The 20,132-nt window shown below is 41.8% G+C and overlaps 1 protein-coding gene and 1 long non-coding RNA gene across 3 annotated transcripts in view; one reads left to right on the top strand and one right to left on the bottom strand.

Moving 5' to 3' along the window:
* The window catches only part of LOC140370580 (uncharacterized), a 153,691-nt gene that overhangs the window by 23,066 nt on the left and 110,493 nt on the right, over window positions 1-20,132 (top strand). The window contains exon 1 of one of the 2 annotated variants that reach the window (XM_072457876.1): window positions 6,547-6,551. The exons of the other annotated variant lie outside the window; for it this stretch is intronic. Coding sequence (XP_072313977.1) covers window position 6,551 — 1 coding nt within the window. The 5' untranslated portion in view covers window positions 6,547-6,550. Of the gene's footprint in view, window positions 1-6,546; window positions 6,552-20,132 lie in introns of those variants that run through there. 2 annotated transcript variants of the gene reach the window in all.
* On the bottom strand, window positions 3,747-8,749 carry LOC140370879 (uncharacterized). The gene is made up of 2 exons (XR_011928413.1): window positions 8,565-8,749; window positions 3,747-5,801 (listed from the first exon to the last, which is right to left on the bottom strand). It is a non-coding gene; the product is annotated as an uncharacterized lncRNA (long non-coding RNA).

Raw genomic sequence — 20,132 nt, 5'->3', positions numbered from 1 at the left:
AATGTGATATTACCGATCCGCTGACTCACGGCGCAGCTGCCTCAAGTGAATGCTGCCGTTATGTCCCTGGGCAAGACATTTAACGTGCTTCGCCCATTCTGCCTAAGCATTTGGGCTAATTCAGTTGTGGGCTAACAAAATGCTGCATTTGACCCCTGGACCATAGTTTGGACACCCTTGCTCTTAATATTAGGACACAAATAGTTTGATGGTTCAAACCTGGTCCTTGAATCATTCTTGTCTCCTGAAGATGTTATTGCATGAAATGTTCCTCAGTATTACTCTAAACAAATCTTGAATATGTTTCATTGCTCATAAAACATTATTATTGTAAACGGGCTGGCCTCGCCATAGATCAAACTTGTAAGTTGGCAGTATCGGTAAAGTATCGGTAAAACATTTCCACTGAGACAAGAATGCAGATCTTTGTGCCCCACTCCTCAGTGCGCAGGCAGAGGGTGAGTCTTTGCACTCTTTCATGTCAAATGATGTAGTTTTAGTAGTAGTTGTTGAAGTAGTTTAATACTTGTAGCTGTTAGTATTCTGGCATGTTTACCTTGAAGTATTCTTTCATTCATAACAGTGACAGCTCCATAGAGTGCATTTCTTTGTTCAGAAGTGTAACTTAAACCTGGGGGGGACAAAAACAAGACACTTCTTTTCTCATGACCATAATAAAGCACAAAGGGAATATTCCGGACTCATGTTATATTCCAAGGCACAGACATTTACGGCTTTGTTCGTGTGAATTATTCTTAGTTTTGATCTTGTTTGTGAACGGAGCAGTTTCAGGGTGGTGTAAATGATGAGCATGATAGCAGAGTGAGTAAGGTGAAGTGAGTGTTACTGAAATATAAAGCTGCAACAATGATGAACGCTAACCCAAATGTGAGATGTCCTTTCCCAAACACAACCGATGATCCCTATTTGAAATCTGCTTTTTGGCTTTACTTGGTTATGCCAAGAAATGGGTTCAATCTTGGAAACTGTTATTTCTGGTGGAGGTTTGTTTCCTTCTTGACTCCATGGATATGTTATTGCTTTACCGGGAATGTTCCACTTTATGGCATTAAAGGTATCCATGCACAGATCTAACCTCCACCAGAAAAGTTACATCCTTATGCTTGGAGTATAAACAAATAGCTGAACTGTTTGTGAAGCTGAGACTCTTGGACCTTTAACTTTAACTGTCTTGGAAGTCATGCACGGGGGAACATCAGACTTTAAGTTACGCTTGTATTTTTGTATATGGTAAATGTAAAGAGAAGTAAAGCTGCCAATGGAAGTATAGACTGACATACAGTAGAGTGAATATTTGGTCTTCCAAACATCCATCCATTTTCTTCCACTCCAGGGTCCCGCAGGCAGCAGTCTGAGAAGGGAAGAAACATTCAAATATCCCGCCTCAGGAACGTTTGATTTTTAAAGGGTTTTCAAACACCCACACTGAATTCAATGTTTTTTATTGTTGTCTTTTTGGTGCCGAGGGGGCTGAGATTTTACGCTGTGGGGCTCTAATGGTACTTTCCCGTAATATTTAAAAAAAACTCAATTCTAAGTACTGCCTTTATATATTGGTGCTCAGAAAAAAGCATCCAAGCCTTGTCCATCTAAACCCCAGTGTCAAAGACAGACAGTGGACAGTAATGGAGCGGTCTGAAAACGCACTGGTGAGAGAGTGGCGTGTGAGGCGTCTGGGGAGAGGGAGGGGCAGAGTGGATCAGGAGACAAAGGCTGGGGATAATGGGGGGAGAGCTGCGGCTTTGACAGACGCTGAGCCACTTCCGAGATGAATCACCAAACATCCCACCACACACACAATACAGTGAGGTGCCATCAGCATACGGGAAACTTTCAACAGTGTAAGGCCATAAATACTATTACACTATTTACACATTTTCTCATGAACACAGAAAAGACAATTTTGTCAATGTCTATACTAAACAAGCATTTATTTAATTGTTTAACAAATGGGCATGACCAAACTTTTTTGGATATTTGTATGAACTATGATTGAATTTTTTTCTTATGTTTGAAATTGTGATATTTTATTATGTATTTTACTGAGCTAAGGCCGCGGTTATTTTATTACTTTGTTTACGGATCCGCCGCACTTAGATTATTGATTTATACAACATAAATAAAATTAATTGTTATAATATTTTTTTTTTTTATAAAGTACCGCCGACAACGCAAAATAGCATTAAATGAAATATAAAAAGCAGTATTTAGTCAAAAGATAAGAGCGTGTGAAGCGTGACGGAGAAGCTCCGTCCCTGCGCGGTCCCGGCGAGAGCGCACGCGCTCGTTTCCTCCGCCTTTATATCACAAATACACATTTTAAACCCATTTACCACATTTTCACCAGCGTGTTTTGCCGTGACTAAGGCTGTACACCTAGAAGTGTGAGTTCTGAGTGTAAAACACGCTAAATCTACTGTCACACGCTCCTGCGCACTGCGTCTCCCCCCCTCTCCTCCCGTGGTCCGTTTTGGGCATGGCCGTGGCTGCAGAGCCGCGGCGCGGTCAAATAGCCCAGCAGTTTCAGGAACCGCGGCACTGCCATATAGCCTCATGGCTAACCCTAACCTTAACCGTAACCTTAACCTTAACCCTAACCCTAACCTTAATCCTAACCCTAACCCTAACCCTAACCCTAACCTTAACCTTAACCCTAACCCTGACCCTAACCCAGCGCGGTCTAAAACGGCGCGGTCAAATAGCGCAGCTAGTTTCAGGAACCGCGACACAAAATAACATGGCAGTTTCGGCCGCGCGCCGCGACTCTTTTGACACTCCCGTTGGGCAAAACCAGAAGAATAAATCTTTTGAAATTGAAATTATATTTATATTTCGCCCGCCTGTTCAATATATTTCATTTAAAAATCCGTAAACCAAGTAATAGAATAACAACGGCCTAATGTTAGTTGTAATGTAAACTAAACTAACCTTCATTTGTTATCAAATGTTTCTTAGACAGAAGCTGAATATTCTTCAATATGACTTCTTCATGGTCAGCTGGACCTTCTTGCTGTAAGGCGAGAGTGCTACGTGGCCATCAAGCTTAGGCTGAGCTTTAAACAACACCAGAGGGGATATATATCGTGCAAAGGTTTGCATAAAGCTGAACTAAACACTATCATATTAAGGCATCATAAAACTATGCTTAAGGCCAAAACTCCTGCTCCCACATCTGCTGAGTGGAGCTGGGACTTGTCCAGGGATGACAGAATTGGGTAGGGATCTGTAGGAGCAGTGTTTAGAGTTTTTTAATTGGACTGCTTCCCTCTTGCTTGTCTCATGAGGAGTTGTCAAACATTTACTTCAAATGCCCTTCCTTGTTTACTATGACTTAATGAGCATTGGGATGGAAGCGTGTCTTGCTATCAGAACTCTCCACTGCTTGACACAACTCACAAAACAATAATGGATGGAAACCAGTCAGATGCTCAGTTGGCAGAGAAGATTTTCCACTAGTTCTTTCCTGTTGCACCCTATCGTTCGGGTCCTTGGGCAAGGCACTTCACACATTTTTCCACAAAAATGCCCAATGGGAGTACAGACTTTTCACCATTCACTGTAATCTAGAAACACACTGGAACAAGTCAAATGTTCTTGACCCAAAATGAGACAAATGTTTCACCCACTACACCACCGCACCCCACTCTACTGTTCAATGTACTTAATATGACAGAAATTGAACCGTGGACCTTCTCGTTAACAGTGGAAAAACACAAGAAACCAAATTTGTTTATAATAATTTATTGAACATAATTTCGCCCATATAGCCAAACTAATAAACATACAACATTTGAATGTATACAAAATATAAAGTATAAGTGGGGTATGTAAATCTAGCATGTGTCTAAAGGGGTTACATACAGGGTGGGAGGAGTCAATCAATCCCTCATTTAGAGAGACTGTAAACTCACCAGGACAGTCTGCGGCTACACCTACTACGTACAACTCCAAAAACAAGCCAAAAGATACCAAAACATTCACTTATCTGTGTCAAAAGATTCAATTTTACAGACCAGACCATTATGATGTTAGAGGTAAGGATGGGCGATATGGCAATAATAATATAAACATTTTTGTGCTGTTAGATTCAAACTCACGATTTCTATATGTCATAAGATTGGGTGGGCTGTTTTTAAGACCATAAAGCACCGCTAGACATTTCTGCCTCAAATCAAGTGCATTACAACTGTGTGGTTACAAAAGCATGTCGGAACAAGCTAGCTTTTGTCTGTTTCTCCATGGTCATTTCCTCTGCTGCCAGTAGATGGAGTGCTAAAACCAATCATAATGAGAGAACGCCTGACTGAAAGCCACGTGGGATTTTCAGCGTAAACCTTATTTTAAGTTGTAAAACATGAGCCAAAGTAAAGAATGTGGACAAACACAAATAATGCCTTCTTTAAATGTCCCTGTCTAAACTATTTGATAAACTATATATATGTATTTTTAGAAAAGCACTGTGTCGCCAAATAACCACTTCTATTTTACTCCACATTGACATATTATTGCCATATCGCCCAGTCCTACGTGAGAGAGAATTAAAGCCACTTGGAGTCTTTACACACAGGTCTGGTCCACCTTCTCATCCAAATAAACTCCACCAGGAAACAGACCTCCAGTTCAAGTCCAGGATGTGAAATATCAGATGTTATCCAAAATGGTCCAGAAAGAAGTTTTAAGAATTGTCCATCCAAGCATATAAATGGGTTAAACACATACATCAAATAACCATAAGCCTAACGTTGATTTGAGTAGTTGAATTACTCCGTTAGCAGAACAATCAGCATGAAATAAGAAATGACAGAAAAAGGCTTTATATTTCAGATAAGAAAGAGACTATTTTATCAACTCCCGTTACTGGTAATGCACACTGTCGTTGTGCCTTTGAGCAAGACAAATCACCCGCCGTAGCTTCAAAATCATTTCCCAATTAAGGTAGAAGTTTACAATTGACCAATTATTTACCGTTTGTCAAGTCAAATATCACCCCTGAAGGTACCACTTCAACGACTCTTTAATTAACCCTAATAAAGCATGAACGTGAACTATTAACGTATTTCCCGCATGTGAATTCTGCGGGGAAATGAGACGTGCGGAGGGCAGCGGAGGAGACGTTGGCCGTATTTATGGTCGACAATAGAAATGTGTGCTAGCTGCTATGAAATCCTGTTCATTTCCGGACGGCGCGCAAGGGGGCGTGTCGGAAAAGATTACAACATTTCATGCATATACATACTTTTAGCCTATCAATAAAGTAGTTATTAAGCCTTCATAATTCTCGACAAACTATGTATTAGTTAAGTCTTTGTTCATGCTTTATTAAGATTGGATCGAACCGCTGTGGGGGTGTGGCCTTAGGGACACCAGCAGGAGAAGTGCAGTGCAGGCCCCACCCAGAAGCCTTTAGCCCCGCCCCTGTCACGAAGACACCATTGTAGAAGGGATTCGATTAGAAAAGGGGTGTGTGGCGTCATCGTCAGCAAAAAGAAGACGTTTGATTGGACCAGACGATCGGGTGTGGCCTTGAAGACATCAGCTGTAGATGGCTTTTTATTGGGCCAGGCAAGGGGGGTGTGGCATCGAAGACATCAGCAGTGGCGGTGCAGGGTGATCATCAGCGAGGCCAGCAGAGCACCCGCCCCCACCTGTAGCCCCATAGCGGCCCCTTTCGGAGTCGTCCCATTGGTGGAGCTGCTGTAGGGGCCGGCTGACTGGGTGCTGTTGGAGCTCATCGTGGGGCTCACAGTGCTGTTCCCGGCCGTCACGTTCTGAGACACTACCTAAAGATCAGAGGGGAACAATCATTACCAATCAATACTGTTTACGTGGATTATTAAAAGTCAAATGGAATTTTCAAAAACAACAGAACCATCAACTTTGTGTATTATTTACGGATTGATGTGTGAAGCACTCCGAGAGGAGTTTTACACATTCAACAGCATCCAACGGTCGATCTATGCACCCGGTTAGTGTTCGACCTGCTCCTGGCTTCCGTACCTGCCGGCCAGCGCAGCCGTCTTAGTCTGAAATTGTTGATTGCTCTGGCAACAAACATTTTTTATCATTGGGAAACTCATAACTATGCAACATTCAAACCACCTCCATTCCTAACTGAGGACAAAATGGACGCATAAAACGGCAGTCTTTGTGTGAATATGGATGTTGAAAGGCTGAACATAAAGATTGGACTCCAAGAGGGACTTTTTGCTCTTTTGATGAAACTTAAAGAATGAGTTGTATATATGGAACACCCGGAGGCCTGGTTAGTGTAGATGACGTTTATGACCAAACCAGAACTCTAACATGAACACTTTCTGAAGGGTGCTGCCCGGTGGTCAAGTGGTTAAGGTGGCAGCACCCATGCCATGCTGTCCTGAGTTTGAATCCTGACTCCGACAGTTTACTGCATGTCCTCCCTTCTCTCTCATCCCCATTTCATGCTAAGCTGTCCGTGTCTGATGAAGCCTTTGGGCCAAAAAATCCTTTAAAAGAAAAGAACACTTTCTAAATGAATCACTTTCTCTGCACCAGTGAGAGCTTTTGGCACTAAAACTAGTTTCAGCCTGTTTTTATTTGTGCTGGGTTATTATTCAAATTATTCAATTTGTTGGATGTTTGATAATAACATAATACAAATCTATTCATAGATATAAATCGTGGGATCATGTCTCATTTGCTGCCACCAAACAAATCGTGACAGATTTAAGTGTGTTGCTCAAGGACACAGGGATATTTAAAACAAAGCATTAAAACAGTACTATAGGGAATGATTTAATCCTATTTTATTCCAAATTTAGACCTGGTTTAGTTCTGGTTGTGACCTGGGCCATAGTATTCCCCGCCTGTACTGTTCCCAGGGGCCTTGGCTCAAGCTCAGTTTTAACTTAAAGGTATTAAAGAGCTAAAACAGGTCTCGATTTCAAATGGTTCAATTGTGTTTCTTGCACCGCTCCTTCAGATATGATTTTGTTTTTCTAATTTGAGTCTGACAAGCTTTTGTGCGTTATTTAATGTTTTATCCTTCCAATGACCTATTAGTATTATTACTATTATTATACATAAACAAATTATTACCGATGATCAGATATTTCGTCAAGACAGTTACTCCTTAATTTACTCAGTTAGTTTCCATAAAAACATTGTACTCTTGAGTATTTTTTGGAGCACTACTTTATACTTCAACTTGAGTAATGTTAATTGTTTTGAAGTTACTTTACTTTTGAGGAACATTGCTGGCTATTCCACCTCTGCACATTTCGACCTGCACTTTGTAGAAGGTGGTACAGAGTAATATCCAACCCTTTACTACAAAGGGCGGTCAAAGTGGCTCACTCTTCTCCAGTACTGGATGTGCATTCTTTGTAATGACTTGTTTTATGTAAGTCATATTTTATACATTGCATTATGAAATGTTGAGCCAAGTGTGACATGTCTGTGTATGTTTTCATTGTTTTGGTGAAGCCAAAGACAATGTCCACATCTGTGGACAATAACATTTCTGTATTTGAATTGTGTATTCTATATCCAGCGAGCTCTAGACTCAAGAAAACGTCAATCACATTAATTTTAACACACCAACAATCACTTATGGTAAATCATCACATTAGATCACTGTTACATCTTTAATACCTTCTTTATTATTATCACTTTTGAATCCAGAGGTGACACAACATTGTCTAAATTCAGTAGCCTAAAGCTTAATAATTTACCTACGAAAAAACATTAAACAAATGTAGTGTTTTGGTCCAGTAACATATTTAACTTTGGTACTTTTGTCTCTACACCTCCTGCATTCCAGGATAAGCGGATCAACACTGCAGTGACACTTTGGCCAAGTGAACTGCGCGCGTGGGTTTATCCATCCACCACTGTCCCTAATTACAATGTACTTACGTAACAACTCCATCTCAACTAATTAAAACATTCAACACATGTATCAATGCTGTTTTGTGTTATGAATGATGTTTTTGTTGAACTGAGGAGTCAAACGCCTTATTTCTTTGTGCGTGTTGGGTTACGTTTGGGTAAAGCGATGTAATTTAACCCTCCCTCTCCCACAGCCAGACAATACGGCGCGTTTGAATCTTTAATAAACTCAAGGGGGGCTTATAATTAGCTTTCAAATCTTCAAAGGGGTTACATTAGGCTCTACTGTGGGCTTAAGGAGACTTTTGGGAACGACACGAGACAAAATCCACAAGAGGTGGTCTAGATATATTTGTTCATTACTTGGTGTCAATTGGTTAAAATTAAACAACGCACACAAAAAAAACATACGTTAGAAAAACATCCACTTTATGTAAAATGTGTGTTAATTAAATTGGAAAACGCCTTGCATAAAATCCACGAGAGGTTTTGAAAGTAGAATAGGCTATAGTGTTGTAATATGGAAATGTTGATAAGAAAATGTAGATTAAGATAACATAACGCAGTGGAGAATAATATAGAAAATATATATATATAGCCTAGTATTGCTTCTTTTCTTTTTTTAAGATAACATTCGTAAAAGACAATAATAATAAAACAAATGAAGATGTTTCTACCTGTGTCGTTAAACATAAAGCAAAAAGAAGAGCTCCAAGCTGAAACACGCTCATTTTCCACATGATGTTTGGAGAGATGGATCCGCGCGAGGACAGAGTGCGCTCACAGACGGTGTTTGGATGTGACGCGCTCCGTGCGTAAAGGCGCAGCTTTTATAGAACTGGGCTTCGTGACGCAGACACTGTCCAGGAAGCGCAGGGCAATAATAATGAAATTTATTATAACGCCAAATGGAATTAAAAGAGGCGTAATGGTCAAGTGCGCCTCGGAAACACAGCTATGACACTAAAGGTGTCACTACAAGACCAAACGGGGGTTAATGTGGAACGACAGGGGGTCAGGGCGCGTGCACAGTAAGGGCTTCCAAACTTCCAAACTGGGCTGCCAACAAAAAAATTACAGATATTTTTTGTTGGTCTAATTTTTGTCTTGAGGTGAAATTCTTACCATTTTGTTATTAAAGATATTGGTATGACCTGCCAATACACAACCAGTAATAACATTCTGTGGTAGTGTAGGAAACAACCTGTTGAAAAGGGCAAGGTGGATGTTTGAAATTAAATCAACAGTGACATCTAGTGGACAATATAGGGAAGTCAACTAAAATCCATCCTTCACAGTAGGTTATTGACAACCACATAATTGAACGAGCTTTTTGTAAAATAGGGAAATTGCTGAATGTTTGTTTCATCATTGTATCAAGTTGACAACAAATAAAACATTAAAACATTTTATGAGAGTGGGACCAGGCTATTGCACTGAATTAGAGTTCATTTTCGATCAAATCTCATACAGCTTAAATTGCAAAATATTTCTTTCACATAACAATTTTACTATTACTTTATGTTAAGAAAGGTTACATTTATTTCATTTAAAGATTGTTTCATCTCACTGAATAGATGATACTTTCTTGATACCGAGGTAATTCTAAGTTCTGCAGCATAAAAAAAAAAAGACAGTATTTAAAGTTGTCGGTTCCAAGTACGTACACAGGTCGCCACAACTTCCACAGTGCCCCCCTCGGTGGCCTGTAACCACCGCCATCTCATTATTACATTTTGGAAATACATTGTATATATTATAGTTTATCTGCGCATACATTAAATTTTTTGATCAGTTCAATATGGATCAGATCAGATCAGAACAGTAGCGTGTATATACAGTCTATCGTCTACACGCTCAATGCATTTTAATACAAAACTCATCATAACAGATCAAAAACACAATGTTTGCCATTAAATTAAATCACTTGCATTACCCATTTCTATCAAAATGCTGTGTCATTATAATATTATGTGACATACTCTGAGTTGTACCTGAAGTCCAACCTGTGGAGAGTAAACAGGCCTGGAGACTGTGTAGTCCCTGTGGAGCGACAGACATATATATATATATATATATATATATATATATATATATATATATATATATATATATATATATATATATATATATATATATATATATATATATATATATATATATATATATATATATATATATATATATATATATATATATATGTATGTATATATATATATATATATATATATATATACATATATACATATATACATATATACATATATATGGTTGTTGTTGTTGTTTCTGCACATGGTTTTCAAACATTTGGAAAACTTTGGGTCTCACGTCCATCTACTCTTTATGGACTTCTCATCAGCCTTTAACACCATACAAACCCAGTTGGTTGGATTTTAGATTTATTTTGATAAACCATAAGCAATCAGTAAGTTAATTTACTTCTATGTGGTGGTCTATGTCTTTACACATGAGTGTTGCAGTAACTATAGTAGCAGGTCAATTGTCAAGTACGCAGACGCTTCTGTTATTATTAGTCTTCTCCAAAGTAATGAAAGTGATAATGGTCCTGTTGTAAAGAACTTTGTACAATGGTGTGAGGAGTCTCACCCGAATGTTCTATCGACTTCAGAAAGAACCCTCACACCCCTGATGTGACAAATATCCAAGGAAAACACGGTGCAGGAAGTGGAGTCATATAAATACCTTTGGACAGTTATTAACTCAAAACTGAACTTTGATGAGGAATGACCACCAGAGATTGTATTCTTTGAGAAAACTGTTGTTTTGCAAGACGATGATGACTTTTTTTTATCAAGCTTTTATTGAATCAATTTTGTCGTTTGGTTTTATGGTATGGCAGTGATGGGCCACACCCAGCTGCATCCTGAGTCTCTGTTCTCGAGGCAGACCCAACGCTTGGCCACAGCCATTGTAAATGATGGGCTGCACCCGATGTATAATGATTTTCAGCTTCTTCCATTTGGACAAAGGTTCTTGGGCCTGAGATGTAAAACAACAACAGCTTCATCCTTGTTGTTTGTTTGCCAAATAAGCTGTAATTCACACCTAATTGTTCATTTGTGTGACCAATCTGACTGTAATAATTATGGGCTCATTTTATGGTGTTATACAAGATCTATCTTTTTGATCAGCACTTTATTTTATTGTGTGCGTGCTGTATGGAAGCCAAATCCAATCCATTGCAAATCAATTCAACCTAAGGGTATAAATAAAGTTACCTGAACCTGATCTGGAGAGTGAGCTGCAGTGAAGCACCAGTCACTCCATGGTCTTCATCACGTGTGATTTCAGGGTCATATGTTGTCCTACGGATGAAGCTTCTCTGAGACAGGGACAATGCAGAAGGTCTTCCATTGAGTAGAGAGCTTCCAGGAGAGACCATGTGATCCAGGGCTTGCTGTTACAGAAACAGGGGTCCATGCACTGTCCTAGTGGGCATAGCCACTTCCATGCAGAGGTTTAATGTATTCTCAGAGAATCAGAATCAGAAAGTATTATTGCCATTGTCAATGAACAGAATTCACAAACACAGGAACTTGCTGTGGTGATTCAGTGCAACATGAAACAATGAACAACCAAAAAAAACACCTACATAAGTCAAGAAAAGTCAAGAAAAACAATTAAACAATTAAAATCTACTATAGCATAATCCAAAAAAAAGTCTATAAGATAAAAAAAAAAGAATAAGAATAAAAATAGGCTAACTGAGTACACAATTTACAGTTGAATTTACATCAGGGGTGCAGTCTGTGATCCCCTCGATGTCCAATGTCCCCAACACTCCGGACAGGCGTCTCTCAGAGCTGCCTCGGCCTCAGGAGGCCACTTTCTGAACGAGCAGGTGGTGGTGGGTTGACTCATCCCAGTAGATGTTTTGGGGGCTGTGACTACAGGGCGGCAGTAGCTCAGTGGGTAGAGTACTGGAGGTTTGATTCACACTCTGAACAAGTTCTGTCGTTGTGTCCTTAGGCAAGACACTTCACCCTCATTGCCTATACTATGAAAGTGCTGTGTGCATGATGGGCTGGAGGGGGCCCGATGGCACAGATTGGTAGCCTCGCTTCCATCAGTCTGCCTCGTGGCAGCTGTGGCTACAAGATAGCTTACCACCACAGAGGGATGAAATCATAATGACTGTTGGAGCCACGCACTTTGTGTGTTCTGACTACAACGACAGCATGTGAAAAGGCAGGAAGCAGACCACAAGCACTTCTATGTCCTTGCTTCAAGAAAGAGATGGGGCCATTTTTTTTTACAAAAACGGCTTCTTTAAAAGAGGAGCTAAGAGGACCATTTTTGCTAGAAAAAAAAAAAGAGAATCCCTCTTTAAACAGGAATTCAGGTTTAAGGTTCAATTAATCCAGAATATACAGCAGACATTTTGTAGTCATGGGGTGGCATCAGCCCTGCTCATTCAGCTGTTAGGTAGTCATCAGTGATAAGTGAGCTGCAGATAGCCAACAATAGGATTTATGGCCCATTACATGGCTGTTGGAGAACAAAGAAGATTTGTTTCAGGTGAAACTTAAAAAAACAGTACTGACAAAAAGACAAGCAGGACAAGGGAGCTCCGCCCGGTGGGCTAGATCCACAGATTGAGAATGACTCTTGGATGAGAGTCAAAACGTCTTGTTTTTCTTTAAACAGTGTCCAGAAGACCACAACTGAAGCTTTTTCTACAATGGAACACTCCAGGATTAATGAGGGATTACACTGACTTCTGGATTCAGGATGTTCTTTTAACATGTCCAGGGAAGCACCTCCAGTTGGTAACAAAAACTACAAGTCGCGTTTGTGTCTCTGTTTGCTGTAACAGTGGTGACGCTTGTAAGGTCCACAATTAGGTGTTAGCCATAAACCATGTGATACACAGGCTAATCCTCCCTGTAGATTTTCCAGCTCATCCATTTTGTTTTTGTTGCCAAGTAACACCAGTAATGGTGCATTACAACAGTTATACAGGGGTTTGTGTCAGCAAAAAATGTAATATATGTGCAGATTTGGATCAAAGGAGACACGCGCTGAATAGAGTTAATTAAAACTACTATTCAAATCCACGTTGACACACCCTTGTTATTCCTAATCGCCCTGTTTGCATAAAATTGTGGAAAACTCAAGAACACTGTCACTCTGTCCTCACACTGCCCTCTGGTGGCAGCCCACAGCACTGCACACGGCCCTTGTCTCCAGACACATTTTAAATCATCTGCAAAGTGACTGCGAGAATTCTTTGTTCGTGTATTTATGAACAGGAACAATAACAGACAACGTGGCAAGTCATTTTAACCGTCTCCAGATGTGAAAAGGAAACACAACCCCGAAAACACTCCCCAAAAGTAAGTACGAGTGTTTCTTGGGGACTATATAATTGAGACTATTCTTGATTTTCCTCCCACCGCGGGCGCAGATGTGGAGAACCGGAGAGGCCAGGCAAGCATCAGATAAGCGCCGTTCCCAAAGCCGGACCGGATCCGGTGTCCTCCGCGGGTCTACGAGGGGGCGAAATCCAAGCCCAGCGGACCGGATCGAGTTTCTGTTTACACGAGAGAGGCGAGCACTGCTGCCAGGAGAGAGGGAGAGAGGAAGAAAAGAAAGAGAGAGGGGGAAAGGAAGAGAGAAGAGAGAGGAGATGGAGAGAGAAGAGAAGGAGTGAGGGGGAAAGGAAGAGAGGAGATGGAGAGAGAAGAGAAGGAGAGAGGGGGAAAGGAAGAGAGAAGCGAGAGGAGATGGAGAGAGAAGAGAAGGAGTGAGGGGGAAAGGAAGAGAGGAGATGGAGAGAGAAGAGAAGGAGAGAGGGGGAAAGGAAGAGAGAAGCGAGAGGAGATGGAGAGAGAAGAGAAGAGGAGTGAGGGGGGAAAGGAAGAGGGGAAGAGGCAGGGGGAAAGGAAGAGGGGAAAAGAGAGGAGATGGAGAGAGAAGAGAAGGAGTGAGGGGGAAAGGAAGAGAGAGGAGATGGAGAGAGAAGAGAAGGAGTGAGGGGGAAAGGAAGAGAGAGGAGATGGAGAGAGAAGGGAAAAGGAGTGGGGGGGAAAGGAAGAGGGGAAGAGAGAGGAGATGGAGAGAGAAGAGAAGAGGAGTGAGGGGGGAAAGGAAGAGGGGAAGAGGCAGGGGGAAAGGAAGAGGGGAAAAGAGAGGAGATGGAGAGAGAAGAGAAGGAGTGAGGGGGAAAGGAAGAGAGAGGAGATGGAGAGAGAAGGGAAAAGGAGTGGGGGGAAAGGAAGAGGGGAAGAGAGAGGAGATGGAGAGAGAAGAGAAGGAGAGAGGGGGAAAGGATGAAAAGAAAGAGAGAGGGGGAAAGGAAGAGAGAAGAGAGAGGAGATGGAGAGAGAAGAGAAGGAGTGAGGGGGGAAGGAAGAGGGGAAGAGAGAGGAGATGGAGAGAGAAGAGAAGAGGAGTGGGGGGGAAGGAAGAGGGGAAGAGAGAGGGGGAAAGGAAGAGAGAGGAGGGAGATGGATAGAGGGGAAAGGAAAAGGAGAATAGAGAGGGGGAAAGGAAGAGGGGAAGAGAGAGGGGGAAAGGAAGAGAGAAGAGAGAGGAGATGGAGAGAGAAGAGAAGGAGAGAGGGGGGAAGGAAGAGAGAGGAGATGGAGAGAGAAGAGAAGAAGAAAGGGGGAAGGAAGAGGGGAAGAAAGAGGGGGAAAGGAAGAGAGAGGAGATGGAGAAAGGGGGAAAGGAAGAGGGGGAGAGAGAGGGGGAAAGAAAGAGAGAAGAGATTGAGAGAGAAGTGAAGGAGCGAGTGGGGAAGGAAGATGGAGAGAGAAGAGAAGGAGATAGGGAGAAATAGAAGAAAGCCTGAGAGAGGGAGTGAAAGAGAGAAAAGTGAGGGAGGAGGAGACGGGGAAAGTGAAAGCCCCAGACTCATCCTCATCTACAAATGCACTGTAGTATTATTTTAATATTAAAAGTTCCAGATAAATATTCATAAACATTCATATTTGCCATAAAAAGCGTTTGTTTTCCTTTTTAAAAGTTGTCTCCCGCGCCTCTGGGACAGGCAGCAGCGCCATGAGTTTCAATGCGGCTCTCCACTATTTCCTGCATGTCATTCCCCACTCTCATCCCCATTTCACACTGCACTGTCCTGTTGAATATTATCTTTATCAAAATATTATCAACTTTATCAATCATATTAAACATATCTGATGCCTTCACCCTTCAGAATAGAACAGCTTTACTTAAGCAGCAGTAGCCTTAATACAAGTAATGCTCTATAAAACATTAAAGTTAGAGTATAAAGTTCATTTCTGTGGAATAGAATAGAATAATACTAGAACATCCACAGCACAAAAGGAAAAAATGAATATATGCCAGTGTGACTCTATAGCGCCTCCCACAGTGGAAAAGATCTTCCAATGTGCCATTTAGATCTCATTCCCAGTTTTGCCCATTTTAATACTACTTTTCTGAACCCATGGACACATACAGGCTATAATTATGTCCATTATGACATATTTCTGTAATTTCACTTTTTTGAAGTTAAATCTTTAATAAATCAGACTTATTATTATGCTTAGAAATCTGTCAGAGTTCCAGTTGTCCTTCTAAATATTGTGCAATAAACTGAAGTAATCCAGATGTAACTTCTGAGTTTAGGCCCCACTTAGACCAGTGCGCACAGTCATTGTGTCCTTGGGCAAGACACTTCAATAATGCGCCACAACCGACGTGTGTAGCTCTTTGAGGGGCCTGTCAAGCTTCTCAATAGCAACACAAAAAACTATTATGAGGTCATTTGAGGACCTGAAATGATCTAAGGGATTTTGATGAAGGTTAGTAGAACATAGACGCTGGGGACCATTACCTGGAGGAACCGTGTTCAGCTCTAACACAGGAGGCCACGGCAGCAAACAGGATTACCACTGGAACTAAATACATCTGCAGCTAAACAACAGTAGAACATCATCAATGCAACTAAGACACAGATTTATCAGACACTTGGGGCCGGTGAACTTAACAGGCTGCCAACAATCCGCTCCAAGACAGTAGAAAAGTCCCTGGCCTGGATGGAGCAGATGCCATGTGCGCATGTGATTGTGGGATCGTGGCTTTATTTTGGTCCGGCCGGGGGAGTACGGGCCCGGGCACACAGCGCTTGTACTGTGCCTGCCGCAGATAAAACACACTCCGCGCATTCCTGCTGAAACGGATCCGTGCGCAGCCGGGAGGAGGGGGGTGGAGTAGGGTTACAGCGGGCCGGGGGAGAGAGGAGGAGGCAGGCGGAAGATGGCGAGCAGAAGCGACTGGACCGGGCCTCCAAAATAAAAGTATGTGAAAGGATCCGATTGATGTGTTCCAAATCAGAAGACGTAATTGGCCAAAATCATAAGAGCAGCTGCCTCGCAGGGCTGGACAGAATTGTTGGTTTTACCATGTTTAGTCAATAATAGAGAAGAAGGTTGACCAAAGTTCGCTGGAAGTAAGTACATTTCCCTGTCTTTAGATCATTGTCCTTGGAAAGGAAAAAATAAATAATAAACTGTGCATGGGAAAAAGTAGAAATATTTAAGAGAACAACAGTGAAGGTGAGATCAGAGCTGGTGCAGGACTGACTGACAGAGGGATAAAGAGTGGCTCATCTAGAATAGGGAGAGGTCATCCAGACAGATGAGAAACATCCCATCCAGGTCCACAGGTCAGGATTGTGGCATCTAAGGATTCAGTCGTCACTGGAACAGCAGTATTTGAAACAGTAATATTCCCCAAAGGGGAGTGGACAACATGGGAACAGAAATGAAGAGAACACTGTACTAAAACATTGGACTTTATTGATAGGAAAAGTAGGAGGAAGCAGAGGATGGTGCTCAATACTTCCCCCAGCACAGTTGCTCCACGGGCAGCGTAGCTGGGAAATTGTAGGTTATTATTTCTGTTCCTAACTGGCCTGACCTTAAGCTATTTTAAATACGAACGTTTTAAGCCTGGTATTAAATGAAGAGACTGTGTCGGCCTCTTTAACATGGACAGGAGCTGATTCCATTACACAAGTACAATGCTCTGCCTCCTGCTGTGCATTTAGAGACTCCTGTGACCTCCAGAAGTAAGTTGAAAGTCAAGAGGAGGATTTTAAATTGAATTCTGAAGTCAACAGTTCCTACCACTCTTGTTGTTTTACAGGCTAGACTTATATGGGTTGTGAATGAGAGCTCTTGATCAAATAAAGCCCCCTTCACACATTTTGCCAACACAGTGACTCAATAAAGTCAGAACTTATTTCCCTGCATTTCTGCTATTTCACTAATGCAAAAAGCGGCTTTTGTGTCATTGCCACTCCCTGTTTCTTTGGTTATAAACTTGGATTATGCTATGCAGTTAAATGGTGCAGCACATAATGATAATACAAAGAGACAAATGTAATTTTAAGTGTGAACAGAGCATATGTGTGAATGGGGCTTTTACAGTAGAACAAGAAGCTACACTGACATTGTCTAGTGTGACTACGTGGTCAGATGGGGTCTTGCTGACATTTAAGGGCTGTTTTTTAGGGTAAAGAAGCAGATAATAAGTGAAATGATCTGAATAAGTCTGGTGAAGGTTTATGAACTGTAAAAACACAGAGGAGCACTTATGGATAATAACATCATGGTCAAAGTGAAGCCAAGCATGTTGAGGTTTTAATCACCTAAAGAATACAGCCAGAGTCCACCCCATTTGCTCTCGGGCTAACAAAAGATGCTGACGCAGGCTTTTATCACCAGTCATATACTACTATAGAGGTTCTCTGGTCTTGCAATTACTACCAGATTTAATTTTAAAATCACTGCATTGTCTCTTTGTGTTTAAGATTGATTTTAATGTGTTTTTACTGTTTTTCAATAGTATTGGGCATTGTAGAAAAAGCTTCAGCTGTAGTCATCTGGACTCAGTTTGAAAAAATAGACGTTTCGACTCTCATCCAAGAGTCATTGTCAATAACAGAATTTAGGTCGAGAACTCCGATATTAATACTGTTCTGTGGTAAGACCCGCCCATTGGGAGGAGCCTTCCTGAAGTAGAAAGAGTTGTTTGTTTCAACAGAAACTCCCCCTTGTATCTACCGAGCTAGCCTATTCAGAATCTTAATGGGCTATTAGAAACCTCTTTGTCTTTGTGAGACCCTGGCTCAACCACCCTGAGTACCTGATTAGCATCTGAATGTCCTTTACCTTTCCAGGGGTTCAGAATCCCATTATAAATAACAGGAAGATGAAACCTAAGCCCTCCATTTCTGTTTAAAGAAGGTCTTTCTTTTTTAACAAAAATAGCTTCCTTGACTCCTCTTTCAAACCATCTTTTCTCCCTGCTTAAAACCTTCACCTCACCGTCTTCAAACGAGTGATTAGAGGCTTCAAGATGGAGATGCACAGCGCTCTGTGGTCCTGAACTAGTATTTCTTCTGTGCTGATAAAGCCTCTTGTGTAGAGGCTGTTTCGTCTCACCTATGTAACGTTCTTTACAACTTTCTTCACTGCATTGGATCGAATAAACTACATTGCTCTGTTTTTGAGTCGGCAACTTGTCCTTTGGGTGAACCAGTTTTTGTCTTAAAGTGTTTCCTGGTTTAAAATAAACAGGGACTTCGTGTTGTCTAAAAATTCTCTGCAGTTTTTCCGACAGGCCAGACACATAAGGGATAGAAACACCCTTCCTTCTCTGTTCAGTTTCCCTTTTGTCCTGCTTCTTGGTTCTCTTCACTCTGTTGAGAGCCCAAGCGGGGTAACCACAGGCTGAGAGGGCATTTCGGACATGTTTTTCCTCTTTCTTCTTGCCCTCTGAGCTGGTGGGCACACCTTGAGCTCTGTGTTGTAAGGTTCTGATCACCCCCAGCTTGTGCTGTAGTGGGTGGTTGGAACCAAAGAGCAGATACTGGTCCGTGTGTGTAGGTTTCCTATATACTTCTATTTGGAGTTTCCCGTCCTCTCCTCTGATCGTGGAACAATCAAGAAAGGCCAAGCGATTCTCCTTAGCGTCTTCTCTTGTAAACCTAATATGTGGGTCCACAGCATTGATGTGATCAGAGAAGGTTTCCAGCTCTTGTTTCTTGATTGTTACAAAAGTATCATCGACATAGCGGAGCCACAGTTTTGGGGCTATGCCTGAGAATGAGGACAGTGCCTTCTTCTCAAAGTGCTCCATGTACAGGTTGGCCACTATGGGAGAGACGGGCGAGCCCATGGCACAGCCATGAATCTGTCTGTAAAATTGTCCCCGGAATTGAAAGTAAGTGGTGTTCAGACAGATGTCCAACAGTTTACATATGTGTTCAGGTGTCAGTTTGGTCCTTTCCTGTAGGGTGGTGTCTTCCTGCAGTCTGATCCTCACTGCTGCTACTGCATCAGCGGTCGGGATGCAGGTGAACAGGGACACAACATCATATGAAACCATGAGGTCATCTGGGTCCAGTTGGAGATGTTTCACTTTATCCAAAAAGTTGTGCGTGTTTTCCACATGATGTTCCGAATTCCCCACAAGCGGAGCCAATATAGTTGTTAAATGCTTGGCCACATTGTAGGTGATGGAATCTGTGCTGCACACTATGGGTCTGAGTGGAACCTCCTTTTTGTGTATTTTTGGAAGGCCATAAATGCAAGGCATGGCTTCACCAGGATACAGTCTGTAATACAGAGGCCGGTCTATCGCTTCCTCTTTTTCCAGCCTTTGTAAACAGTCTATCACTTTCTTCTTGTAGCCACTGGTCGGATCTCTTTTCAAGCGCTCGTATGTGGTCGTGTCCTCGAGGAGGGTGTGGACTTTGGCTTCGTGATCAGCTGCGTTGAGAATCACAGTGCAACGTCCCTTGTCTGCTGGGAGGATGTTGATGCTATGATCTTTTTCCAGTGCTGAAAGTGCTTTCCTCTCTTCAGCTGTGATATTTGAAGGCGGTGGTTTGGCACTCTTCAGGGTCGCTGTGACACGTAACCTCAGGTCTGTAGCCTCCGATTCAGTCATTTTGTTGTTCCTAATTGCAGTTTCAGTGGCTGTGATGTAGTCCTCTGTAGGGATGTGTTTAGAGGTGACAGAAAAGTTGAGCCCTTTAGAGAGCACCTCCTTTTCTGCCTGTGTCAGAACACGATCTGATAGGTTCTTAATCCAATTGTTTTTGCTGGTCGCTAATTTGTCTGTCTCAGTCCTAATGTCTAGCTTGACCTCACCTGCATTCTTTTTGTTCAAAAGAATGTTGAACTTCTTGATTTGGCGTTCTTTGCTCTTCCTGTGCTGTGCTTCTTGTGCTGTCTGTGTAAAATCCA

The sequence above is a fragment of the Eucyclogobius newberryi genome, unplaced genomic scaffold (genome assembly GCF_026437365.1).
Source record: "Eucyclogobius newberryi isolate DKJ021-1_F unplaced genomic scaffold, fEucNew1.0.hap1 SCAF_1, whole genome shotgun sequence".
NCBI lineage: Eukaryota > Metazoa > Chordata > Actinopteri > Gobiiformes > Gobiidae > Eucyclogobius > Eucyclogobius newberryi.
The sequence above is the reverse complement of the archived record's forward strand: the minus strand, read 5'-3'. Positions and strand labels throughout refer to the sequence as shown.